Here is a 27,261-nt window from a genome sequence, read left to right as displayed (position 1 = left end):
TGAATGAGGGCGTGCTCTTGACCTCCGGGCCTGCCCCCCTCTGTCAACACTGGGGAGCAGCGAGGAGTGGCGGCCGCAGCTCTGAACAGGCTGAGAGCCGCCAAAGGCCAGCAGACCCCAGGGGGGGCAGGGCCCGGCCGGCAATCGCCAGCTGCGAGCGATTCCATCCTGCAGTTTCACCCACCGAGGGCGCCGGGGAGGGACAGGCAGCTTCACCTGGCCTCCAGCGACGGTTAGGAGACAGGACCAGAGGTCTGGTCGGGCATCACCAGGAGGAACTGCTAGGAGCTAACCAATCCTCGGCCCCTTCCCCGTGGGTCTGAGTGTGCGCAGCCGTGTCCCGTGAGCGGCCCCGTGAGCAGCCCACCCAGGGGCAGGAAACCTGGCACTGTTTCTCATGAGGGGCTTCAAATACCTAGAGAACCAGATTTTTCACACACACATAAAAGCTTTCTCAGTGTTGTTTTTAGAGTCTAAACGTGAGAAGTACAGACAGGCAGCCAGGAGCACTGTGCGCAGACCCCAGCCCCTGGCTCGGGTGCCTGTGGAAGCGCTGGTGCCCGAGGGCTCCTGCCACAGGGGGGACCAGGAGCCCCGGTCCCCTCGGGGCCCACCTCTCCCCAGTCTGCAGGGCACTTGCCCTCTTCCCACTTCCACAGATGCCTTCCAGGCAAGCCCGGCAGGGTGCCTGGTGGGGAGGCAGGCCTGGCCGGGCCAGGCCTGGTGTGCAGCTCCACAGGGACGGTGAGGGGGCTCCCTCCGACAGGGCCCAGGGATAGAACTGCCAAAAAGTTAAAACTGGCCTTCCCAGACCCCGGGATTGCACCAAGTAAGGTCATATGCCTCTGACTGCCTTTGCTACTGACTGAAAGCACACATAACTCTCCAAGTTTTCACCATCATCTTAGGGGAAGGCCACTTGGGTATCTTTTTTCAAGGAACATAGGAGGGGTTATCCCTGGCCCCTGTAGGGCCCCCTGCCTGAGGCAGGAGGCTGGCCCTAGGCACTGGCACCTGGGAAGGTGATTGTGACTCGCAAATCATTTCAGATTTTGAAAAATAAATATAAATAAATATAATCCAAACACTGTTAAGGGAATAAATGGCAAGGAGAAAAACATACTGGGTATAAAGATGCTAAAACCACCACAGAGAAAACCCTCAGAAACACTGGGGGAAGGACGAGGGACCAGTGGGCGGGCAGATCCTATGGCCTTCTTGGGGTCACACAGGACCTTGGGCCAGGAGCCCCAGGGGGCCAACCAGAGGTGCTTGGGAGGTACCTGGTATGGGGATTTGGGACGAGGAGCCAGCCCGCCCTGGGGGCAAGCGGAGGACCCTGCCTCTGGGAGAAGAGAAGGCACTGGTTAGGGATGTTCTTTAAATTAAGAGGTTAATGGGGTTGCCAGAACAGAAAAGGGGCCACAGCAGCCTCAAGTGGGAAGAGCCCCATGACCAGGGTATGGGGGCGTGCCCCCAGGGCCTCCTTCCCCACAAGCCAGGACCAGTCTGGGTTCCTAGAACCTTCAACCCACTACCCTGAAGAGAGGCCTCCTCCTTGTTCTCTGGGTAGAGGAAGGATAGACGCTTCCAGAGTCCTGGGAGAAATGGGGAGGTCACCAGCCCTGCGTCCTGCAGAAAGCCTTCACTGCCTGCTCCCTCAGGGAAGGGGGTGTGAGGGGACAGGGCCGCCCAGCTCCAGCCCCAACTGGGGCTGTCAGCACCCGAGGTCAGTGTGCACCGCAGGGAGCTGGCTCAGCTGGCCCAGGACTTCCGGTCCTCGGGGTTCCTGGGGATCTTGTCTACCCGCAGCGCCATGGTGCTCTCGGCCTTGGCCAAAGCAGCTGTCAGGGAGGCCAGGTTGGTGGCAGAGCCGGAGAGGGTGCTGCTCCTGCGGGGCTCGGGGGCGCCCTGCAGCCGGAGCCCTGCACTGCGCCGCCGGCCTGCACCTGCCGCCCTGCGCACCCGGCCGGGCCTCACCAGCAGCCCGTAGCCTGGGTTGCACTTGAAGTACTGCTTCCCTCCAATGGAGCCATCGTTCTTACCTGAGGGGAGAGAAAAAGAAGACAGAGGTGGCTCCAGGCAGCTCACAACCCCACGGGCCCTCCCTGCAGGACCCCAAGCGCCAAATGTCCCGCACAGGGGCTCACCATTCAACAAGTGAGGCCAGCGCGCACCAGGGACGGATACTCCTGGGCCACAGGTGTCAGGCTGATATGCTAATCCTCCTGTTTCCAATGCCAACAAAACAGAGCTGGCACGGCCCACCCCCACTCCAGGGCACAAACTGTTTTCAATCTAGATGGTCAAAATGTTTCAGGTGGAATAATTTTTGGTACAATAACGTATTAGATGGTAACTAGCAAATTTGTAGCTTGTCAGATGCCACACTTGATGTGTCAAGATGGAGTGATTCACTTCCTTTGCAAAAGTGAATAAAAAATGCTTTAAGGTGAAGGATGCACCCAGGGGGGGAGCGGACAAGCCGAAACAAAGGGGCCGCCCTCACCCTAAATGTCAGCACCCATGGTGATGGGTTGGTGGGGCATGCGATCCGTGAGCACAAACGATCATGCGCTCTCTATGCTTCCTGCCTGCGCATCCTCACCGGCCCTCCTCTCTCTGTCCCACTCTGAACAGGCCCTCCCTCCACCCATAGCCCTCAGTGTCCCCAGGGACCACCTCTCCAGGGGTCAGGGGTCAAGCCAGTGTTCTCTCCCACTGTCTGGCCGCTGTCATCACGGGGCTCCTGGGTCCCGCTCCCCTGGGGCTCACCCGCCCCGGCTGCATGACCCCAAACACTGACCTCTCAGCTGTGTCTCCAGTCCCAGAGCAGCCCCTCTACCGCCTCCCCTCCCCTGCAGCGTCACCCACACCTCCAGCTGCATGTGCCCAGCAGAATTCAGCTTCCTCCCACCCTGTGCCCTCACCGGCTCTCCCAGGCTTTCCCACAGGGTCATGACCCTTTCTACCCCTGGGGTCTCAGGCCACTCTCAGGGGCCAACCTGACTCCTTTCTACCTGTCAGGCCGCCGCCCCTCAGTCCTGGGGCTTCCCCACCATACTCTTCCTGGCTCCACGGTGCAGCCCGGCCTGGACGTCTGCAGCAGCCTCTTCCATGGCCTTCCTGGCCCCATCCTCACCCCGAGTCTGTTCTCCTAACAGCAGCTGTCTTCCTGTCACACCTTGTCTGTCCTGAACTGGCCACCTCACCTCGCCGGGCTCCCCTCGAATGCAGCAGGCGGGTCCCTGTGCAGAGCCGGTACTCCGCTTCCCCCTTCCATCACTCCTGCCCCCAATTCCTCGGTATTCCTTACAGCAGGGGCCCCACCCCTGGGCCACAGACCAGCAGTGGTCCATGGCCTGCTGGGAGCTGGGCCGTACAGCGGTGGAAGAGCCGTCTTCCGTTAACACCGGGCCCTGGTGCCCAAAAGCCTGGGGAACACTGACTTAAGGCATCCCCACACCCACCCTCCCCCACCCGCTTAGCCTAGTTTACTTTCTTCACAGCACTTCCTGCTATCAAAGTTTGTTTGTTTAGTAATTGTCTTCCCTCTAAAATCGAAGTCCAGTGAAGGACTTTTTTTCTGCTCCAGAAGGTAACCCCAAGTCCCAGGACAGCCACTGAAACATACTAGGTGCATAAATGTTTGTTGGATTAATTCATCCATTTTGCTAATCTCCCTTTAATTCTTAAATTTAATTCCAAATACAAATTGTTTTCCAATTCCCATCTGCATTTCGGCAGAAATGGAGTTTAAAAATTATTCCAGCCTGTGCTACAATAATCTTTTAGAACCACTTCCAGTGTATGATATTCTTTGCTGAAATTATTTTTAAAAACAGTGAGTGACTTCACAGCTGAGCTGAGGGGCTCAGAGACAGAGGCCCTGTGGGACAGGCCTTGGCTGTCACAGAGCAAACCGCCCCCAGCGGGCCATGTTCTGCCAAGGTGAGCCCACCCACCCACTTTTCCTCCTCCCTCCCTGCTGAGCAGCTCCCTGGGCCTGGCCACACAGAGCTCTCCTAACAGCCCACCTCCACAGCCCCCAACCCTCGTGTGCTCCTGGGGCGGGGAGAGTGGAATCGGTCTCGCAGCCTTCAAGGGGTTAGACTCGGAGTTAACTCCTGGGATCTTCTCAAGAGAAATGAAAACGTGTGCCGCACAAAAGCGTACACACAAATGCTCCCAGCAGCATTCTTCACGAAAGCCACAAAGTGGGACCCACCCAGATGTCCATCAACTGACGAGAGGACGCCCAAAGTGTGGGCCATCCAGGTGTGGGTATATTCGGCCACGAAGAGGAGCCACACGCTACAGTGACGAGCTACAGCTGGACACACCAGGGAAACATTCCATGTCACTTTGGAGACAGGAAGCTAACAGTAGGTTGACCAGGGTATGAGGCGGGGAGCCTGTGGACACTGGGGGGCGATGAACCTGCCAGAATCAGATGCTGCAAAGGGGCGCCAGAACCACTGGCTGGCACACGCCGAGGGGGTTTGACGGCATGGAAGCTGTCTCACAATAAAGGTGTTTTAATGAAACATCTGAAGAGCAGACTACTTCCTTAAAGGCTGCCCCCAGTTTTCTGAAAATGAATATCGGTTCGCTTTACACTGCGCCGTTCTAGAACGAGTCTTCAGAGACTGGCGTGCCTGCGAGGGGTCTGAGATGGGCTCGTCCTCTCGTCTCTGCGTGTGGGCCACGCAGCCTGGGGTATCTCAGGAACAAGTGAGCACCAGCAGGGGCTCAGGGTCTGTAACCTGAGCCAACACAGCAGACAGAGCTACGGTTCTAGTTCAAATGCAAATGCAGCTGTGACTAAAAAAAGAATAATGGCATTAAAATTCATAACCAAATTTATAGCTTTTAATTAATGTCTTAGGTTTCTGAGAAATTTCTGGAGGCTTAAAAAAAAGAGAGAGAACCTGACTCCTAAAACATTCTGAAACATTTTACTAGGAAAAAAATCCCCCATTTTGAAAAGGAGGCTCACAGGCCAACTGCGGCCCCGAGGGCGCAGGGCAGCGCCTCCAGTGCCAGGGCCCCACCCTAAACAGCGCTCACCTGAAGGTAAGTCCAGCTCCACGCCAACCCAGGTCCCTTCCTGGAAGTCGGTGGGCCCGATGTACCTGACGATGCCCAATTTGCTGGTGCCCACGGTAACATATTCTCCTTCTCTGAGCCACTCTGGGACTTCACTGGTTTCCTCGGAATCGGAGGAAACTTCCAGCTTCTCCAGGCTCTGCCCTCCAGAACTGCCACTGCCAGTCCCTCCCGAGGCCAGCAGGTCCTCCTCGGCACCAGAGGGGCAGCTGGGGTCCCCGCCAAGCATGCGCGAGAATGACTTTAGCTCCGAGGTTCGCACCTTCCGGATTCTGAACGGGGACGCTGGAGCGGGCGACTGAGACCGGACGTCAGGCAGCAGCTGTGGTTTAGAGATGTCCGGCTCTAAGCTGGCGTCTGGCCTGGTCCGGTCCTTGGGTCTTCCCAGTGGCTTGGTGGCAGAGGAGCAGCCATCTCTGCTCTGTGGGCTGAGTGACTCCTCAGGGGTAGAAGCAGGAAGACGTGTCAGGGAAGTGCCGGCCTCTTCATTCTGCTTCTCTAAGGGAACCGCTCCCTTGGCCTGGGCCACACTGGCACTGTTGCCATCACCGTCACTCCTCAGAGTCTGCTTTGCTGGGACAGGCAATGACAAAAGGCTGCTCTCACCCTCCAGCGGGGCAGGGGGAGTGCTGTCTGCACCTGGGGCAGCAGAAGGAAACGGGGGCTCAGAGTCCGGGCAGGCCTGGTAGGGAACAGGAGGGGGAGAGCCGGGCGTCTGCCCACCCGCCTGGGCCAGAGCATCCAGGCCTGAGGTGACGGCGTCGGACAGCGTGGCAGTGGAGACGCTGTGTGAGAAGTACCCACTGGAGGCCTCGCTCAGGGGGCTAGGTGGCCCATCCTGCGCTTCGGGGACCTGGGTGTTGGCAGCCGTGCTTGGTGGCGAAGGCAATTGAGTTGGTTTGTCCTTGGTCTTCAGCACTGGAGCAGCCTGTACGGTCATGGTCACGTCCACGTTGGGGGCCACTCTCACCCCAGAGTTCTCCCGGTGAGCCTGAAGCAGGAGAGGGGAGGTGCGACCGGTCAGAGTTCAAGGTTAGGTGTGCATTTCCAACAGGAGGAGGCAGGGGCTGTGCAGTTAGCTGAAACCCCACAGCTCTGCCTCGGGAAGGGTGCTGCTGTGCGGCAGGGCAGCCTGGTTCCAGCACCTGCTCCGCCACGTCGCCCACGGGACCCGCTTTCCCCCCACGGATCCTGAGGGCCTTGCATCGCTGGGCACACACCCCGGAGGCTGCCCGTTCCATCCCCTCCCCTTCTGTACAGAGATGCTAACAGATGCCTGGGTCCTGTGAGTTATAATGAGAAATGGATGTCTTGTCTTCGTCCCCATTTCTGGCACAGAGCTCTTTCTAAAACCCTTGGGATTTTCTAAGAGATGAGAGCAATAAAGGTGTCTTGATATTCAGAACAACTCCCTTCCAACAACTCCTCAGATTTTGTTACTAAAGTGACTTTTAGAAATCCCCTAAAGATGCGGGGGGGGGGGGGATTGCCGGGGTGACAACCACGCTTGGAGGGTTGGAACTTTCAGTCCCACCCCGATTTCTGGGCAGCGAAAAGGGGCTAGAGGCTGAATCAATCACCCGTTACCAACAGCCGATGATTTAATCAGACATTCCCAGGTAATGAAACCTCCATAAAAAGGCCAGGTTTGGAGAGTTTCGGGGGCAGCAAACGTGCAGAGGTGTAAGGAGAGCACCATGCTCAGACAGAGTGTGGAAGCTTCGCACCACTTCTGCATACTCATCCTCCGCCTGTCTTCCATCTGGCCATGTCTGAGTTATATCCTTTTATAATAAACCCATGATCTAGTAAGTAAAACGTTTCTCTGAGTTTTGCGAGCCACTCAGCAAGTTAATCAATTCCACAGAGCAGGTCATGGGAACGTCCGATTTTCAGCTAGACAGTCAGAAGTACAGGTGACAACCTGGACTTGAGACTGGTGTCTAAAGTGGGGGGCAGGCCGTGAGACTGCACCCTTAAGCTGTGGGATCTGACGCTACCTCTGGGTACACAGTGTTGGATGGAGCTGAACCCTCGGACACCCAGCTGGTGGTGTGGGAAACAACACATGTCGGGCTGCCTGGGGTCAGGAGGTACAAGGCAGGCAAGGCCTCACCACAGAGCGTGTCACACAGTAGGTGCACACAACTATCTCCATTCCCGCACCCCCAAGCATCCCCTGTCTCCCTAAGAACTCTGCTCCCTTGGAAACACATCCCCTGCCCACCCCGACTTCCCAGGGAGCCCGAGAGAGTCACTAGAAGACAGAAGAACCTTCTTCTGCAAAACTAAAGTGACGATCTCACGGGAGGGCCTGAAAGTGCTGCAGCTCAGCTTGCCCAGCTCAGGCCCAGAGAAACGCCCCTCGGGCCTGCTCATGTGTGGTGCTCCAGGCTGAGGCAGCAGGAGGGGAGGAGATGGAGGCTGCGTGCAGCCCGTGCCCTCTCTGAGGGGCCATCTTGCAAGCTGCTGCTGCAGGCTGGTCCCATGTCACAGGTCAGGAGGCCCTCTGATCCCAGGAGACTCAGCCCAGCAGCAGTGCCTCCCACCCCCAGGAGCGGCTAAGGAGGAAGGCGCAGAGGCTGGCCTTTCCCTCCAACGCTCTCTGTCTGAGTCACTCTGGCAGGGACACACACAAAGCCCCATCTCATGGGGAATGACGACAGCCGCCGCTCATCCAAACCCGACTGTGGCTGAGGTGCTTGTGAGTGTTCTTTCGTGGGTAATTTAAGTCGTTTGAAGCAGCTGGCAGATTATCTTTCTATTCCCGGTCACAATGATGGGGTGAAAGACTGGCGGGAGTGGGGAATGGGGCAGGGCGGTGGAGAGAGTGCCGTTGGGAGAAAGAAATATGTTTTCCAATATTTACGGAAAGATTATTTATATTACAGGAATGGCCATTTTCCATTTGAAATACAGGATTTATCTGAACGGGGAAACAGCTGAGATCTATAAGTCTCTTACAGTTACTTGGCTTAACTCAGCAGTCTGATAAATCATGCATTTTCACGTGCATTGTCATTTGTATTCCTGTCTCCAGAGGCCCTCCTTTCCCCACAAGGCGCACTTTCAGGGTGCAGAATTAACAGCACCTCCTGAGATTAACAGCCCATTTTTGTGATGGATCTCTAGGCTGCAAAGTTTACTAAATCCAATAGATCAATAACTGTCACCAGCACAAATACTCTAAAAGATTAGGCAATCCTTCAATCATTTTTCTCTTGTAACTTACACATGTTTTATTTATTCTTTTATATTTTATTTTTAGTATCACTGACCAGGCAGGGACCACACGAACGAATCACAAGAGTCTAGAGCCTGAACAACAGCTATGACCCTGAGACAGTCACGCTCCCACGTCCCCTCCTGGTGAGACCCCGTCACTGCCAGATGACAGCTGTCCACTAAGGGCCAGCCAGGTCCTGTCCTGAGGAGGTGACAGCATAGAGACAGTGCCTTAGATTTCCTTGGCATTGTCCTGTTTGCTTCCACATAAATCCTTTGATGTAGGCCAAAGAGATTATCTCATTCATTTCATACTGTGGCCCAAGGAGGTTGAAGTTTCACCCAGAGCCACCAGGAAGGGGACACCAGGGATCCGAGATGAGACCCACAGCCACAGCAAAGAAGAGACTGTAAGTGGCAGAAGGGAGCGCTGATTGCTGCCTTTCTACCTGCTGAGCCGAAGCAAGCAGCCTCAGAGTCCTTCCGCCCTGCACCACAGGAGCCACTCCCACGTGGCCGGCGGTGGCAAGAGTGGAAACCTGCCCGCCCTCTGTGGGTTATGCCCCTGCTGACACTTCAGAGACAGCCACTGAGGCCCGGACTCGAGCAAACCCCCACAATGGGCAGCAAGGCCACCCTGCGCTGCAGAGGCCGGGGCAGGTCGGGTGCCCTCAGCAGCAGGGCACTTGTTCTCACTCAGTCCCACTGGCCTTGGGGCCCCAGTCCCGTCTCAGGAAAATAACGACCATCACCCATGGGTGAGAAGGGGGGTCCTGGTCGTACCTTCAGTTCAGCTTGTGAACATGGAAGGTATACTGGGTTGAAAAGGGCCTTTCAGAAAGGACTGAGTTCATCATGGAGGTCTGGATTTTCTTTCAAATTACTTGGCCTTTTTTGCTGTTGTTTTAATAAATAAAATTTCCCTATGTAGAGATAGCATTTCCTAAGAGAATGAGCACATAGTGGGAGAAAATAGATTTGCTATTCATAAGATTAGAAGTGCTGTTCATCTGTGGGAGATCATAAGAGACTATTTTCTCCCGAGCTTAGCATTAGTCTTTTCACGCTGATATCATGAATCAGAATGAAATGTAAAACTGAGAATTAGGCAAACACTTAGAATAAGGAGACTGTTCTGTTTATAGAAATCGCCTTTGCCTGGTGGTGGGCTATTAAAGCAGCAGACTACATTAGCAGTCAAGCACCTAAAAGTTTAGCAATCATATGATTAACAAGTTGAAAATAGCCAAGTGTAACAAGAAAAATATAGAGGCAGAAGACAGTGGCCTATATTATGGTTAATTATCAAAACGGGGAAGCTAAAATAAAACCACCACGGGTGTGGACTCAACAATTATCACCACGGCCACCCGCCGCGTGTGGGGCAGCCCCCCGCACAGGCGCCACCCCTGCCCAGCGGCTCACCTCCGCCATCCTGGTCGTCCTGGTGTCCGGGGGGGCGGGCTGCACCAGGATTCGGGGCACCGGCTGAGGAAACAGCAAACAGGCGGGCGTGAGAGATCCAGAGGGGCCGAACAGAGAGAACCAGAGAAGGTTTAGACCGAACAGACTGGAGGCCTAGTCATTGCCAACCAGGCACACCAAGTGCGAGGGGCACCACACCACGCAAAGGAATGGAAGAAATAAGGAGCACAGCCCCCATGCCCCCCACCCCCACCCCCGTTCAGCGACACAAGACACAGGCTGGAAACAGGGATACATATGGTGGACTCTCGCACCTCAGGCTCTTTCCACTCATGGGCAATGCAAGGGCTGTGTCTGCAAAGACAAGAACTACAGGACTAACGGGAAACTATTGGGAAAGTCAGGAAGGCTTCGGGCAGCAGGTGGAACTCAAACCCAGCCCTGGCGGCCAGGGAAGGCTCATGTTCAAAAGGAGGACTGGCCAGTGCAGTCAGAGGAAGCTGGCCTGGCTGCAGCATGATTCTGCGCATCAGACAGAGCAGGGCAGATGGAAGGAGAGGCTTTGGTACCTGAAACTAACCCACACAGGTAATGTGGCTGGACCGCCACAGACGCCTGAGAGAGCAAGCAGGAGGCTGAGAAGAATGGCCTGGTGGTGGAAGGCACACTGACTGGAGAAATAGTTAAAGACCAAGTAGGCAAATCACTAACGAGACTCCAGCAGCAGAGCAGGAGTGAGTGGTAAGAACCTGGATAACAGGTGCAAACAACATCACAAGACCAGACTTCAGTACTTGTGGACCTGCCATTCAAGTAACATTAAAGAAAAAAAATTGAAATAATTAGCATCAGGATAAGAAAAAGGGATGTCAGAGGAAGGAGACCAAATCAGAAATCATCTAGTAGTGGCCGAGTTCGCAGTGGCCGTGGGACATCGAAGCAGACATGACAATCTCGAAGGCCAGGATCTACCGCTTCTGCCTTTACTCCCCCCTTCCCAGGCCACCCTGCTCCAACGCAAGAGTCGGGACCTCCGGGTGCTCAGCTCTCAGCGGGCTCCGCCCTGGCAGGACCGACACTACTCCTAGTCCTCTCTCACGAGAGCGCAAACGGGCTGTTGAAGCAGCTTTCCGTGCAGTACGAGGGTCTTTGCCTTTGGTGGGTCCGTAAGGAAAGCAGCTGGTCACCAATCTAAATTGCTCAGAGACATGGATTTCAGATCTTTCCACTTCCCTCCTCTGGTCCTGGGCACGCCAGACACCTCGCCAGGTGTCTCTGGGAGTCTGAGGCACCTATGTTGTTGAGGCTCTCTGGGCTGAGCCTACAGACACCAAGACTGGACGGCCAAAGTCTTGCTTCCTACAGGGCAGGCCAAACTCTTAACTGAAGGGAGGAGAGCCCACCTAAAACAACGCCTCACCCTGACCGGTATGGCTCTGTGGGTTGGGCGTCGCTCCGCGGGGTGAAGGGTCACTGGTTCGACTCCCAGTCGGGGCACATGCCTGGGTTGCGGGCCAGGCCTGGCGGGGTGAGTGCGAGAGGCAAACAATCTACATTTCTCTCTCACATTGATGTTTCTCTCCTTCCCTTCCCCTCTCTCTAAAATTCAATAAATAAAATCTTTTAAAAACATGGCTCAGCTAGGGTGGTAGTGACCTGAGTTCACAGCATCAGGTCACCGCATTTCTACAGCGGGAACCACGATAACCAGCCAGGCCTTGGGACTGCTTTTGAAAGCAAAGTGTTAGAAGAAATTCATTCTGCTGAAGATGAGGGAACAGTGATGAGATCTGAGAAGAGGCACAGAGGAGAGGCAATGAAGTAGGAAAGGCTGAGAGATAAGGCTAAACAGGTGGAAGGCCCTAGGGACAAACTAAAGGAACATACACTTCACCCTGCAAACCCTGGGGGCTCCTGGGGGGGTTAAGGCCAGGAAGGGCCAGGGTCAGAGTTATGTTTAAGACGGTGCGAGGCCAAGAGGACAGAGGGAGGACACCCTGGTGGTGGCAGCAAGTGCATACCACACGGGAATCCAGCCGTCCCTCAGTCCCTTGACCAGGAAAGGGTCCCTCTCCTGGACTCTCAGGACACACAGCCCCTCCCTGTCTGTCCCTGTACGAGGTCTCCGTGTCCCCATTCCCGGCCCGCCCTCACACGGGTCCCCGTGTCCCCACTCCGCCAACAACTTGACAAGGGAGTTATTTTCAAACAAGTAGCCTCCACCCTACCACCCAGTCCTTGGATGCAGGGGCCACACGGTTGTGCTTGTTTTCGCATATTAGCTGAAGTCCCCCCCCCAAATGGGAAGGTACTCAGAGCGCACTTTAGTAAAAGTAGAAAAAAAAGTTTCTTAAATTTGAACTCCAGAGTACATTCTTCAGTTAGATCCCATTAAAATAGACAAGATTGGGATGAAACATTCCCCCTAAAAGTATAAAAACATGAAAATCCTACCAAGGATGGAACTATAGCCAGCCAGGATGAAACCTTTTCTAAGATGATATACCTCCTGCCCTCCTAAATAAAGCAAAGAAACGTAATTTATACTTTTCTTTATGACTCAGAGTAATTAGAAAGTTCCAGTAAACGCTTAAAAAATATTAGCTGAAATGAATTAAAGGAGCAGACAGGCTGAGACACTGCACAGGAACCCAGGGGGCCTCCGGGCTCCTGTTTCTCTGAGTTCACGGCTCCAGGCCCTAGGCTGGACACCTTGAGCCCGCCCCGCACAGACTTCCTGTCACTGGCACTCGCTCTCAAGCCATGGCCACTTTGTACTCAGGCGACAGGTTCCACACAGATGCCTCTCGACTCCCGCCATCCAGGTAAAGTGTGAACCGGAAAAAAGAGGATGCTCGAACACATCTGAAATGGCTGAAAACCGCGTCAAAAACAAGATCGGATCGGGTCCCAGTGTAACAGCAGCGCTCTGACCTCCTGCCCACACTAGCAGTGTTGTGTGCCTGCCTCCAAGGGCGCTGGGCAACGGCGGCCGCCAGCTCTGGACAACAGGGCCACAGGAAGACACTTCTCCAACAGGGGGTGTTTGAAAGGTGTGTGCTGACGAGACTGCGGGCACAGGCGTACAAAATTGGCCACGTGTTAGTTTTTCTTGAAGCCATGTGACAAGTACATAGAGATTTGCCACAGGACCCTTTCCACCGTGTACCTTTCACACGTTTCCATAGCACTGCCCACGTGAACAAGGTGACCGAGACTGTCCATCAATGTGAAGTTCAGTTCAACAAAGACCTGTCAGGCCTCACAGTGACAATAGGCACCTTGAAGAACACAAAGACACAGGCTTTGTTCTCAACAGACTGGCGATCTAGTCTGTGGGACGGACACGAATATAAATAACTAAAATGTCAAGTAAAATGTCAAGAAATAGGGTGGACGTTAGAATGGACATTTCAAAAGCAGACAAGATTTGGAGGAGGACAAGAACATGAGTGGACCAGGCCTAGAACACTTTCACGAGGGTGACTTTACTCTGATGAACGCCTTGAACACTGAGTGGCACTACCCGGGCTGTGACAGAGTTGAGACGGCCGAAGAGCCCCTTCGTGTCTGATGTGTCCCCCTACTCGCATCTCTGCCCTGGGGAGAGCTACTCAGGCATCCAGAGGTCTTGGGGAGGAGAGAAGGATCTCGACTGGTGAGCTCTGGGCAGCGGGAAAGCAGGTCAGGGCCATGTAGAGCCTTGTGAGCCTGCGGTTAGTTTTCACAGGCCATAAAGAGCCATGGAAGGTTCCCGCAGGAAGCAGCAGTAAGAGCTATGTCTATACAAGGTTAATCCTTAAATAGGGGAGATATGAAATGGGGAGAAATAAACTAAGAAGTTGCTTGAATGGCTCGATGGAGAGCTAGTAAGAGCCTGAATTTGGGTAGTAAGAGGAAACGAAATAAAAATACAACTCTAGACATCTAAAGGAGACTGCTGAATACGGGAAACAACTGGCTATAGGGGGGGAAACAGAGTCAGAGACGGTGCACAAGAAGTCGGCAACAGTGGAATTAGCAGAAATAGCATCAGGGGTGGGTGTGTGCATGCGTGCGCGTGGGGTGGGGGTTACTTCTATTTTTGGCAATGGCCTGTGATGAATCCAGCACCCTTATTAAGGGTCCCAAAAATACCTACAAAGTATATTGAACTCTTGCGTGTGCCATCTGTCCTTCCCACGTAACAGCTCGAATTCCCAAACGGGTACTGTCTGCAGTTCAGTGCTCTTTCGCATCCCCCGTGCGGGCGGCGGCCTCCTATTTCAGGGGCTCAAAACACTTCAGATCGTAAACTCATTAATCCTCATGACACATCTGGTAACTATTAATAAAAAAGACTGCAAAGTATTTTGCAGCTATAAATGTTAAGGAGAAGTCCCACGAGGCCAGTGAATACAAGTATAATTATCTACATTTTACACCAAGGCTCAGCAACAGTGACCTCGTGGTTAAATGCAGTCAGGTGCCCAGTGAGCGGCGAGAGAGATGGAGAGGACTGTGTTCTTCAGCACCTGCTGGCCCTGCAAGCACAGTGTCCACTGAGCGCTGCCAAAACTGAACGGGTGGGTGAGTAGGCTACCAGTGAAAGAGTTGCTTAGAAGTATTTCAGGGGAAATACTTCTGGGGAAAGATGAAGATCACTTCTCTTATCATATCTCATCATTTTTAACTCTGGCTTTCAGAGGCCACATGAATGAAAATAGGGCAGATTAGCTCAGAATTTCATAACTAGGCACAAAAGCTGTTTTGGAGACCCCTCTGCCTAGAAGAACAAAGTCTGATCGCCTTGGCCTGGCATGAAAGACCCTCACTTCTCTGTGAGGCTGCAGCCTGTCCTGGCATGTGCTCACCCACTCTGAACTCCCTAAACACACAACTTTGCCACAGCCTTCCCCTTGCTGTTCCTGCCCCTAGGGAGTCGTGTTCCACCCGGGGAGTACCCACTCGTTTTTAAGTCTCAGCTCAAGCATGACCTACTTTTCCTGCAATTGTAGACAGAAATGCCCACAGCCTTCGGGGTGTCACCCCAGACATACACATGTTATGGTATCTGTAACATCGTCCCATTTAGGTTTATGCATTTCTAAGGCAACCAAGCTCTCTGAAGGGCAGGATTATGTCTCATTTATCTCTTTCCGCAGAAAAAACAGTACCTTATTGAATGAATACTCAGATAAGTGAATGGATCAATTACTTAAGTGACATGAAAAAGGTCGATCTGTACAGTTACAAGGAATTTGAAAAAGAATAGACCTTCTGAAATTTGGGCACAGGTGTAGCTAGAGGGGAGAAGAACTATCAGCTGAAGCCAAAAATAAGCACTTTGAACCTTTCTTAATAATCACCCCTTAGCCTGAATTTGATAAATTCTTAAATGTCATTTTCTAATGGTTCCTAAGTTAATCTGATCCCCTACATTTTTTTAAAACTCTAACCAGTCATTTAAATCCAACCATAGGAGTATACAAGAGATGTAAGATTTACTGCTGCTACAAATAATCTGATTTTCACGCTGAGAATAAACTGAGAAAAATGTAAGAAACAAAACCAAGCAGGGACAGTGCGTATAAACAAAGTGCTTCCTAATCTTCTGGTATGTTCTGATGAAACAATAAATAAAATCAGACAAGTACAATTACCTAAGAATCAACACCCACAATAACCTAACCAATAAGCATACTTTTTACAGGTTATGTTAACTGGAGGCAGGGGGTCCTGCTCTGGTCCAGAGACGGCGCTCCCAGCCCCTGCACCCGAGGCCTCCGTGACTGGTTCTCACAGCCAGCCCCCCGCCACAGGGCAGCCTTCGGATGTGTGCCCTGCTTTCCAGGGTGAGCTGGCTAAGAGTGTGTTTGCCGCGATGACACCAGCACTTGTCTGCCGGGCAGTTGCATTTCGTATTTTAAATGAACAGTGCCTGAATTGACTCATCGGTCTTCGTTTGTGCAGATCTGACCCGCTCTGGGGTTGCAGGTCTGGAAGGTGGTAATCCTGTCCAGGTCCACAAGAATTCTCTGAGCATGGCTGCTGAGCGAGGGCACGGGTGGCCACCAGCTGGTGCCCGCCAGACACTGTTATCCTACCTGCCACATGCCCCTTTCAACTGGTGACATTAAAGTATCAACGTGTCAAGCATGGAAAGGTGACTTCATTTTCCTGACCAACATTATCATCCTTCATGGGGTTTTTACAACACTTGAATAAAGTCTTCCAGTTTTATCTTTCTCAAATCCACCCTTGGAACTGCAGCCAGAGAAACCCTCCCACACACACACCTGAACGTGTCACTTTCCGGCTTTAACGCTGGGGGTGATCCCCCACCTCCCACAGGCAATTTTTTCAGAAAGGAAATGGGCAAGAAAGGGAGTACGGACAGGGGCTAGCCAGTCTAGTTCCAAGGTTTGCCAGTCCTGCCTTCACCTCCTTCACAGATTTGCTCAATAATCACTTGCGACTTTTAATCAAACCCAGTAGAAATCTCTAAAGATCACCACTGTGCGTTAACTGTGCTTCTTGAACATAAACCTCAGGTGTGCCGCTCACTGGGCCCTGCGCCCTCGGACAAGACGCCTGGCCGCCTGAGCCTCTTTCACCCCCACGCCTGACTCACACCCTAACACCTGCCTCCGGCTCCACCCTGTCTGACCAGGCGGCCACCAGCCACGTGCAGCTACTGAGCCCTTGAGACGCAGCCAGTGTGATTGAGGAAGTGAAGTTCTTATTTTACCTGATTTTAATTGATAATATGTAAATTTTAATATTAAAGTGCCTTTATGTTTGGAACAGCTTTGGCATGCGGATCTATTTTTTTCAGCCTTACGAACTCTAAATGCAGATCAAGTATTTCCGACAAAAATTTAGTATCTGAATTAAGATGTGCGAGAAATGTAAAATACACACCTGATTTTGAGGACCGTAAGGAAGAAAAGGTGGGAGCATCTCATTAAGCGCTTTAATGCTGATTACAGGAAGAAATGGCCGTATCAGAATGCACTGGGTTAAGTAAGTTATATTATTAAATTAATATGACCTGTTTCCTTTTACTTTTTTAAATGAGGCTGCTAGAAAATTTTAAATGACACCAGTGGCTTCCATTCTGTTCCCGTCAGACACCACGGACCTACCTCGGCACCGTGCAGAGCCCAAGCGTGTGGAAGCGCTGGCACACAGTGAGCAGCCGGCCCTTTGCCCAGCGCCGCGGTTCTCCTACTCACTAGGACAGTGCGTGTCGTCTTCCGAGTCAGTTCTGGGTTGGCCTACTATAAACACATTTTTACACGATCAACAAATCTATTCGATCTAAAACAATCTAAAGTTTCTACTTGTGTTCAGCTGCCCCAAAGCCACTCAGGGAACATTAGTTCCATTTCCTTTCAAACGGTGAACCTTAGGAGTTATTAATTTACCTTCACAAACATATTCCAGGTGCCTGCTACATTCCAAAGACTGTGCCAGGAGCTGGGGAGACAGTAGGAGCAAAGCTGAGCACAGTCCCTACGCTCCTCAGACAGAGGCACTCAGGGTCTAACATCTGACATTCCTATTCTATTTTAATTACACGAAACAACTAAGAGGCCCACTTCTCCTATCAACAAGTAAACTATTTTATCAGTGTATACAAGTGGATGAGATCATCCAAATCGACTTTATTTCACCATATAATATATGTATTCATTCAAGTTATTAGAGGTTTTACATATAGAAAAGTTTAAGTACTAATATTTCTGGAGTTGTCAGAAAAGATACAGTTTCTTATTTTTTAGACTTCAGCTAGTTTACTTTTTTTCCCCCTGAAGATTTATTTATTTTTAGAGAGAGGGGAAAGGAGGGAGAAGGAGAGGGAAACATCAATGTGTGGGCCTCTTGCACACCCCCTACTGGCCTGCAACCCAGGCACGTGCCCTGACTGGAAACTGAACTGGCGACCCTTTGGTTCCTAGGCCAGCACTCAGTCCAGTGAGCCACACCAGCCAGGTCCGTTTACTTTTTAGACTTCTACATGGTATTTATTAAAACTAATTTAAATATTTATATTTTTGAAAGAGATAATGTAATATTCACTCCATCCAAAATAATGGTTGGTTATTCATTTTTCAAATGTTCATGAAGGATGAAGGATGTTTACTTAAAACATAGAATATTTGTTAATCTAAAAACTTAAAAATAGGGTCTAAATCTCGACTGTCGCCAGCTCAGCATGCTGTATCAGCTGCAGATGTTTTTTTTTTAAGTTTACTTTATTGGCTATGCTATTATAGTTTTCCCAATTTTTCCCCCTCAGCCCTGCAACCCCCAACCCTCCTGCATTCCCCTTTTAGTTCATGTCCGTGGGTTGCACATGTAAGTTCTTTGAATTCTCCGTTTCCTATATTTGACCTCTCCCCGTCTATTTTATGCCTACCAATTATGCTTCTTATTCCCTTTACGTTTCCCCCCATTCCTCCTGTCCCCCTCCCCACTGAAAACCCTCCATGTGATCTCCCATTTCTCTGAATCTGTTCCTGTTCTAGCTGTTTGCTTAGTTTTTGTTTTCGTTGCTTTTCTGTTAGGTTCATTTGTTGATAGTTGTGAGTTTGTTGTCATTTTACTGTTCATGGTTTTTTATCTTCTTCCATTTCTTAGATAAGTCCCTTTAACATTTCATATAATAAGGGCTTGGTGATGATGAACTCTTTGAACTTGACCTTATCTGGGAAGCAGTTTATCTGCCCTTTCATTCTCAATGATAGCTTTGCTGGATAGAGGAATCTTGGCCTTTCATGATTTCAAACACTTCTTTCCAGCCCCTTCTTGCCTATAAGGTTTCTTTTGAGAAACCAGCTGGTAGTCTTATGGGAACTCCTTTGTAGATAACTCTCTCCTCTTCCCCTGCTCCTTGTAGGATTTCCTCTTTATCTTTAATCTTGGGTAACTTAATGATGATGTGCCTCCGTGTGTTCCTCTTTGGGTCCACCTTCTTTGGGACTCTCTGGGCTTCCTGGATTTCCTGGAAGTCAATTTCCTTAGCTAGATTGGGGAAGTTTTCCTTCGTTATTTATTCAGATAAGTTTTAAATTTCTTGCTGTTGTTCTTCTCCTTCTGGCACCCCTATAATTCCGATATTGGAACGTTTCAGGTTGTCCCAGATGTTCCCAAGCTTCTTTTCTTTTTTTTTTTGAATTCTTGTTTCTTCATTCTGTTCCGGTTGGATATTTCTTTCTTCCTTTTGTTCCCAATCATTGGTTTGAGTCCTGGTTTCCTTCCTGTCACTGTTGGTTCCCTGAATATTTTGTTTTATTTCACTTTGGGTATCCTTAATTTGTTCTTTCATTTTGCGACCAAGCTCAATCAGTTCTGTGAGCATTTTGGTTACCAGGACTTTGAACTCTCCATCAGATAGGCTGGCTATCTCCTCATCTTTCTGGATGAGGCTGAGGCTATCTCCTCAGCTCTCTTTCTGGAGTTTTGCTCTGTTCTTTCATTTGGGCCCTGTTTCTCTTTGTCTGGGCGCACCTGTTAAGTTGTAAGGGGGCGGAGGCCTTAGGTATTCACCAGGGCGGGGCAGCCCTCCTTGCTGCACTGCTGTGCTCTCTGTGGGGGAGGGGTCAGAGAGTGAACAATGCGGCTGGCTTGCTGGGCTCTAGCCCCACTTTCCAACAAACCCTTGTGTGAGACTGGGAGTTTCTCCCACTGCGGCAACCGCCTAGTCCACAGTCAGCTCTGAGTCTCAGTTTCCGTTCAGCCAGCCCCGCCCGCACAGTCTGCCGCCTCCCCACCAGTTCTCTCCGCTGCCCATCTTAATGGTCTGGTTGTTCCGTTTGACTGTTTCTTTAATTCCTTTGCTGTCTGAGTTCCATGCAGGTTGATTTTCTGGCACTGCTGATTGTTTATTGATTTTAGATTGGTTGTAATCCTCCTTCTGGTTGTGCGAGGAAGCAAAGGGTTTTCTACCTACACCTCCACCTTGGCCGGAAGCTTGGTTACTCAGTTAAAAATGGTTTTTATATTTTTAAGTTGTTGAAATAAAAGGATACTTTGTGACATGTAAAAATCCCATGAATTCAAACTTCAGCATTATAAATGAAGTTTTACTGGAACATAACCAGACTGATTGTCTAGTATTGTCTGTGGCTAGTGTTGGCAGAGACTGTGCGGCTTGCGAAGCCTAAACTACTACCCGGCCCTTCACAGAAAAGCTGGTCAATCCCTGATCCACAGAATCGCACAAAAGCCATACAACGCCAATTTCTGAAAAAATGACTACAACCAGCTTCTCTGCTGCCTCAGAAACTATCTTATTTTCATTATTCTTCAGATCAGCTCCGAACTCTGATTCTGGAATCAGCTTGGTCAGCTCGGAGTCTCTAAGTATGTCAATACAGTGCCCATACATTTCTGGAGCAAAGACGGCAAAATACAATTTTGGAAAAATGAAACAGAGACAAGTGTATTCTATCAGTAGAACAAGTGCCTAAGAATTCTTCCCTGGAGCAACTGGACGGAAATCACTCGCCTCAGATTTAACAAGAAGCCTGTGCTCCAGAAGCCTTGCCTCACCTCCCCTTGTTACCTGAAGCACCTTCGCTCCAGCGTACCATAACCAAGTATATTTATTACACGTGGTGCTAATTTACAAAAACGTGCATATACATTATTTGTTCAAGAACCCAAATAATTAAGGAAAACCAAAGGCTAGAAACAAGGCTAGATTCTTTTTCTACTTTTAGTTAGTTAAGATGATGAACCTTTAAGACACAGGGATAGGCATTTATGTGGTTCCTTTCATCAAGGGAACCCAACATGGGTAGACTAAAATGGCATTTTCATGCACAAGGGAAGGGCCAGTAACTGGTTTGTTTCTTCCCATTTTGTGTGTGGAAGGACCGCTGACATGAAAGATGGGGTAACTGGACAAGCATCTTTTTAATTAGCACCACAGATGGGCAGGGCGCTGCTCTCCCTCCTCAAGGCTCATCCATCTCGCACCCTGGAGGCTGTGGACCCCTGGAGCAAACTCCCTGTGGCTGACAAGGCCGTCCTAGGCAACATGCAGGACACTGAAGAGGGGCAGACAGTGGACCAAAGGTGGGCCAGAAGATAGGCCAAAGATAGGTGCTTTTGATGGCGGACGATGAATCCCAGCATTAACTCTTTAATTCCACAGATGAACCAAATAGGCCATTTGGAGTCCTTAAGTTTGAGTTACATAAGTAGCGTCATCTGAACACAAACTCCTAGATACATGAAAAAAGCTATTATGCCAAATTAATTCAATCTAACTAATTAGAGAGCAGGAAGTTCTTTCAATTATTGTATGTGCTGTCTGAGAGACACACTTGAATATGAGCACAGATTTCATTAATTGTGGTTCATTATTTTCCAGATTAGTTACTAAACTTGCATCAGCAGGTCAAAGACAGCAATTTTGTCAGCTGTCACTGCCTCCAGTGCAGTGTCTCTGCATTTCTGGGACTCAGGCAGAAACTGGTTACAAACAAAAACGAATCTCCACAAAAATGGGAAACATAAGTCTTTATGAATATGGTCAAACCAAAAGATCTGGTGAAACATTTGAATCTTTGTTTCTAAATCTTCTGAATAAACCATTAACTTCTCTACCTTACAAGAAAAGATCCATGAGTCTTTTCAAACATTGAAATATAATGCTCCCAAATTGTAGCATCTTGATCTGAGAACCTGCTGATCCCAAAGAACAAGTTAATAAGCATTAATCTTTGCATTAGAGTTTCACCATGCTTTTATCCTTGCATGAAGGAGGGAACTGAACATTCTTGTTTGAAAATGTCAAGGACACTCTGATTAAAAGTACATTTTTGATAATAATCATTCCTTCATTATACAACTTCTGCATCTCTTCCACCTAAGCTAACAAGAAAAATATGAGGAATGAGTGGAACAGGACCTATTCCATTCCTGATTCTTAACCAGACTATTTTTATACGCTCAAAATCTTATTTTTTAAAAATAGCAGTGACAGAAATCCCATGGTTTTTTAAACAGAGTACCCTGCTATCTATAAGTCATTGTATTTATTCACAGTGGGGACCATTCCCTTCATTAATTTCATTTCTGTCATTCTCTGCCTTTCATGCCTCTGCTTCAGGAGCCAGCCTTACACGAGTCTTCCCCGCCTTCGGTGCTGCTCTGCCGTGAATGCTTACACAGTCAGCTCTCTCAGTCACTGTTTGGTCCCACTATAAATAACTCCTTTCATCTTCCCTCATAAATCATTTCGGACATTGTTCTCTGAAACCGTTCCAACTGGTCAGTGTATTTCTACTAGTAACATGTCCAGAACCAAGTGCAGTAACTAAGCGTGGTCAGTTCCGCCAGAGGGACCCCAGAGGTGGTGTTTATCTAGATGGGCTGGTATGAGTTTTCAGTACTGTGACTGTTTCAGAGAAGTTTGAAGTCTCCAAACTAAACTTGGACAGAAACAGGAAAAGGAAGAAGTTTTAACGGCTTTCACCATAGTTAGGTGGGAAATGGAGAGTCACCATAGTTAGGTGGGAAATGGAGAGTCACCATAGTTAGGTGGGAAATGGTTTTAAACTTGATGAAAAGAGAAAGTTGGGGGTGGGGTAGAAATAAGAATGTGCTATCAAACACAGTCTATTTGGTTACCACGTAATGTCTTTGTTGACCCTCAAACCGCTTTGGGGTTTTGGGGGTTTGTGTGCATCGGTTCACATTATACATCTTAAATAATGTTATTTATTATCTTATGCAATATTAATATCAATATTTATCCCTTCCTATACCATAAAATTGATCCAGATTCTAATTTCTATTTTTAGGTATGTGCACTGATCTCTATTTTTCTGGGTTCTGTCTTGATGTTATTCTAAAACCTACATGTTTTAGCTACTAACTACCCAGCCAGGGCTCAATAATAACACTTGCCTTTAAAAAGAGGGAGCATGTGTCACCACATGCTACCTCGGTAGAAGTATATTATTGAGAAGAGGAAGATAATAGTTGCACTAGTTTCCAGCATAGTGGCTACTGTATCCCTTCTGGTCTCCCCCTTTTAAGCGAGGCCCTGGCAAGACAACTGAAGAATGGTGAAGCACTATCACGAGACAGAGCCGAGTTCTCTAGAACCGCAAAGTCTGGAGTAAGCCTAGGAGATCACAGAACCTCCCCCTCCACTCCCTTTGACTCCTGATAGTAGAGAAACGCGGAGGCACAAACTCATTGGAAATAAGCCAAAGTTTTCCCTAGAAGACTTGGAGGCTCCACAAGGAAGGGAGGGCTGGATTACCAAAAAAAAGAAAGAACCTACCTCAACTTTTAGGTTTCAAATCTAATTTCCAAGTAAATGGGGTGCCATTAGAGTAAAAAAGATGGGGAATACTAAAGTAGCCAATACCACACTGTTCTTTTAGCTGTTATTTGGAAATTCATTGGCACTGAAGTGTTACATTTCCAAGGATAAAAAAATACCATTCAGGTGTAAGAACTTAAAGCATATTTAAAGTGGCTCAAGTAATGGAACCTCTATATCCACACTCATTTAAAACTGTAACTTATCCCTCTTAGAGCGCTGGCAGAAACAGTCACGAACTGAGATGGACCCAAGCATCTTTGATCAACCGAACCCGAAACGATAAGCCACAGTGTCCCCTCTTTCAGGAGTGGTTTTTTAGTGGAATTGCACATCAGTCTAGGAAAGAAGGTTCCTCAGGACGTCTTCTATCGGAAACCCCACTCAGAAGTGACACTCTCACCTCCAACTGTGAACACAGTCCGAACCACTGTATGACACTTGGTACATGCCAGCTATCCAATACAATCTGTGCGCAGGTCACAGGCAGCTAACCCACTTGCACTTTGTTGTCAACGTGCCCCTGCCCTCAAGGACTGCATTCCAGAGGGGAGATAATGAACGCAGAGACACACAGTAACTCCCAAGGGAAACATGCAGTAGGGTAACGCAGGGTGCTACGGGCGCTGGAGGCTGTTGCTTTCATTTGGTTTGCCGGGGCCACTCCGACCTCAAAGATACTTCCTCAGGGCAGCCTTTCTTGGCCACTCTGGTAGTGAAACACTCTGAAGAGACCCAGAAGCCATGTAAACACTTGGGAAAGCATAGTCCAAGTGGAAGGAAAAACTCTTAAGACCAAAAGGAGCTTCATGTGTTGCTGCAATTAAAAACAAAAAAAATATATGGTTTAGTACGGTGAACAAAGAGGTGAATAAAGGGAATAAGAGTAAATAAGTATCAGGGACCACATTCTATAGGCTGCTGTCAAACAGAGTACGGAATTTAGATTTTATTCGGTTTCAGTGAGAAACAGTGGAAGGTTTCAAACTATGGACTGCAAGGACCGTAAGGCTTTGGAAGGTCACTCTGGCTACTTTGTAACTGAGTGGCAGGCAGATCACTGAGTGGTAGGTAGCAGCTGCAACAGTGGAGAGCAGGTAGAGGCAGGGTGAGTGACCGGAAATGGACACGGTCAGGAGGAACTGACCGGAGGCGCACCTACACAACTCTTACGGACACACCACTCGTGAGACGTAAGCAACTAGGTGGATGTTTACACTACACACCGAGATGGGCGTGTCTTTTAGTAAGTATTCTGTGTGTTGGGAGCTGGCAGACTTGTGAGCTGAAACAAACGGTAATGTTTGGACTTGTGAAATGTGAACGCCTAATATGTAAGTAGAGAAGCTGAATGGCCAGTGAGATCCACAAAGCCAAAGCACAGGGGCGAAGTCTGGGCTGGAGGAGGAAATGTGAGCATTGTCAGTGTATATACAGTCAAAGCCATGGAACTGAATGGCATGACCCAGGGAAAGAATTAGGTTGAGAAAGAAAAAGAGAAAGAGGGCCCAGGACAGAGCTCCGGGCACCTTCACGGCTTGCGGGAACACACGGACCTGGAAAGGCAATCAGGAAGGGCCCAGCTGTCGGCAGGGAAGCCAGCCCATGGCGCTGAATGCAACCTCGAGATGCAAGTGTCGCAAGAATGCTGCTGCTACAAGGTCACGTCAGTGGGCACAGGCAGTGCAGCAAAGGGGCAGCTCCCTGGTGACCTTAAGAAAAGTTCCCTCAATGGAGTGGGTGGTTTGCAAACCAGCTGGAACATTTTAGCTCCACTATTGGGCATCTTCATTAAGTCCAGTTTTGTATTTATCTTTTCATTTATTTATATAATATAAAACACTTAGGACCACTTCCCCAATGGGTTTGCTCATATGTGCTCAAAAATAGTAAGCTGAATGAGCAAATGCTGCTCTAAGATATTCTAAAACAGTGCAAGATTAACTCTCTTAAATTGGACATTACAAATTACAGTTATCCTCCAATCACTAGATTGTTCTTAATGTGTTTCTAACACACTATTGTTCTTTCAGAAGAAACAATCACTAATTGTCAAATGGTAAAAATAATTACTTATTGTAGCAGGTGATCTGACTTGTTACACCAAAAACTCAGAGTGAAAAAAGTAGTTAAAAAAAAATTTGTAACTACAGTAGACTGATTCAACGACTTCTAATGCCATTTCAATTTCCTTTAATGTATATAACTCTGTCTTCACCAAATAGCAATAGAAAAATGGTAGTTATCAAACTTTAAAGTGAATATGAATCACCTTAGCTACTTATAAAGGCAGATTACAAGGCGCCCCAGGTGAGGTATGGGTTGAGATCAGGCTATATATATATTTTTAGTTACCTTTTTAAAAAAGTTACCATGGAGCCCTGGCTGGTGTGGCTCAGTGGATTGAGCGCCAGCCTGCAAACCAAAGGGTCTCTGGTTTGATTCCCAGTGAGGGTACATGCCAGGGTTGCGGGCGATGTTCCCGGCTGGGGTAGTGTGAGATCCATGTTTCTCTCCCTTTCTTTCTCCCTCCCTTCCTCTCTCTAAAAATAAATAAAATCTTTTAAAAAAAGTTCCTGTGGAAATTCTAAAACAGTCCATGAGTCATACTTTGCAGAATAGCGATGTGGGCGTTTAGAACAGAATAATGTCTATAATAACGAACACTTGGAAAAGCCGTTTTTGCCCACCCCAACCCCACTACGCATTAGACTTGCTGTTTCTTTCAGCTCCCTTGGTCACAGATTCATTGTGATATTTGTCAAGTACCTGTTGTATGCCTAAATTTAAACGCTTCCAAAATCTCAATGTTTAATTTGTTCATCCAGTATGTGTACACATGGATGCGCACGTGTGTGCTCGTGTAACACTAGACTGGAAAACTAGTGTAAGGCTGCACAGCAGCCTTACAAAACTAACCCCGTCACCCTTGCGTCTGCACTCATAAACTCAGAAGTCTTTTCAATAGTTAAGGTCTCAGACAAGGACTCAGCTGCATTTCTGTAACTCGAATGTTTAAGTGACTGTGGAGGAGCTGATGTCAAAAGACCTATTTCAACAGCTGAACCTGCACTGTATGTGTTTTTGAATGAATATAAATAAATCCTCATTTATCATTTCCTGCTGAATTCACACCTATATAAGTCTAGAAATTGCATTTCCAACAGGCTTCCCGTTCACCATCTCAGAAGAACAGTTTCCTGATTATTTGGAAAGCCCTTTAACATTTTCTCTAAAACTTATCCCAAGGCCGTGTTGGGTTTTACAGAAAAAGGGGAAATAAAAGACAAACGATCACTTTTAATACTTTAAGTGAAAGAACAGGGAAACCACAGTAGAGGAAAGAGGTTGAGCGGCAAGGACAGTAATGATATGAAATTGTTCGAAATAAGAAATGAAATCAAGAATTAAAAATAGAATGACATTTTCTGTTTGGCAACACACAAGCAACACTAAGTGCACTTCATAAATTTTACTATTGTTGCTCTAAGCGATATTACCATAAATCACATTAGTAGTGTACTTGGCGTTTTTTAAAAGCAAAAAGGATTGAGAGTGTCAATAAGTTTAAACAGCTCTGTTATCTCTGAAGAGAGTGGAAGAGAAATTATCACAAGCTTTTACCAGGTCTGAAAGCCCAGCTCTAATGCCCCGCATTATTGCTATCACTCTCCCTCCAGCTCCAGGGCAACCAGGGCATCCCCCTGCCAGCAGTCTACCACAGAAAAGGTTCACTGCTGCTCTACCTGATGGGCACGGGCAGACGGCTGTTTGCCCCTCTTCTCATCGCGAACGGGGAAGAGAGACTTCAGCAGCTTTGGCATCTGCGGCACAAAGGATTTCACTGGATTCAAGTAGGAGGCCGCTAGGCTACTAAGTCCTGTCAAAAATATTGGAAGGAAAAGAGATAAGGCAAAAACAATTACATAGACTTGACAAATATCATTTGTAAGCAAATCTAACAACATAAATCAAAAAAGGTATCTTTAAAAAATTAATATTGAAAACCCAGTATTATTACAGTTACCCTCAGACATGTTGGGGTTTCCTTTTCCATTTAAGGAGAAGCAACTGGGGTAACCTGTACAATGTTCTAATCTCCGGTGTCCTTGTTAGTATGCAGAGGGCAATCCAACCCCCGTCCTGGTCACTAGCTAGTTCAAGCACTAACT

The 27,261-nt window shown here is 48.8% G+C and overlaps 1 protein-coding gene across 1 annotated transcript in view; it reads right to left on the bottom strand.

Moving 5' to 3' along the window:
- Window positions 1-1,090: 1,090 nt before the first annotated feature.
- The window catches only part of KIF13B (kinesin family member 13B), a 165,063-nt gene continuing 138,892 nt past the window's right edge, over window positions 1,091-27,261 (bottom strand). Inside the window, exons 37-40 of the mRNA XM_053910793.1 lie at window positions 26,836-26,969; window positions 9,760-9,822; window positions 5,071-6,100; window positions 1,091-2,045 (exon numbers count right to left, since the gene is read on the bottom strand). Coding sequence (XP_053766768.1) covers window positions 1,756-2,045; window positions 5,071-6,100; window positions 9,760-9,822; window positions 26,836-26,969 — 1,517 coding nt within the window. The 3' untranslated portion in view covers window positions 1,091-1,755. The remainder of the gene's footprint in view (window positions 2,046-5,070; window positions 6,101-9,759; window positions 9,823-26,835; window positions 26,970-27,261) is intronic.

Source organism: Desmodus rotundus, chromosome 9 (assembly GCF_022682495.2).
Source record: "Desmodus rotundus isolate HL8 chromosome 9, HLdesRot8A.1, whole genome shotgun sequence".
In the NCBI taxonomy this organism is placed as follows: domain Eukaryota; kingdom Metazoa; phylum Chordata; class Mammalia; order Chiroptera; family Phyllostomidae; genus Desmodus; species Desmodus rotundus.
Note: the sequence above shows the minus strand (reverse complement) of the source record. Positions and strands in the feature narration are given on the sequence as shown.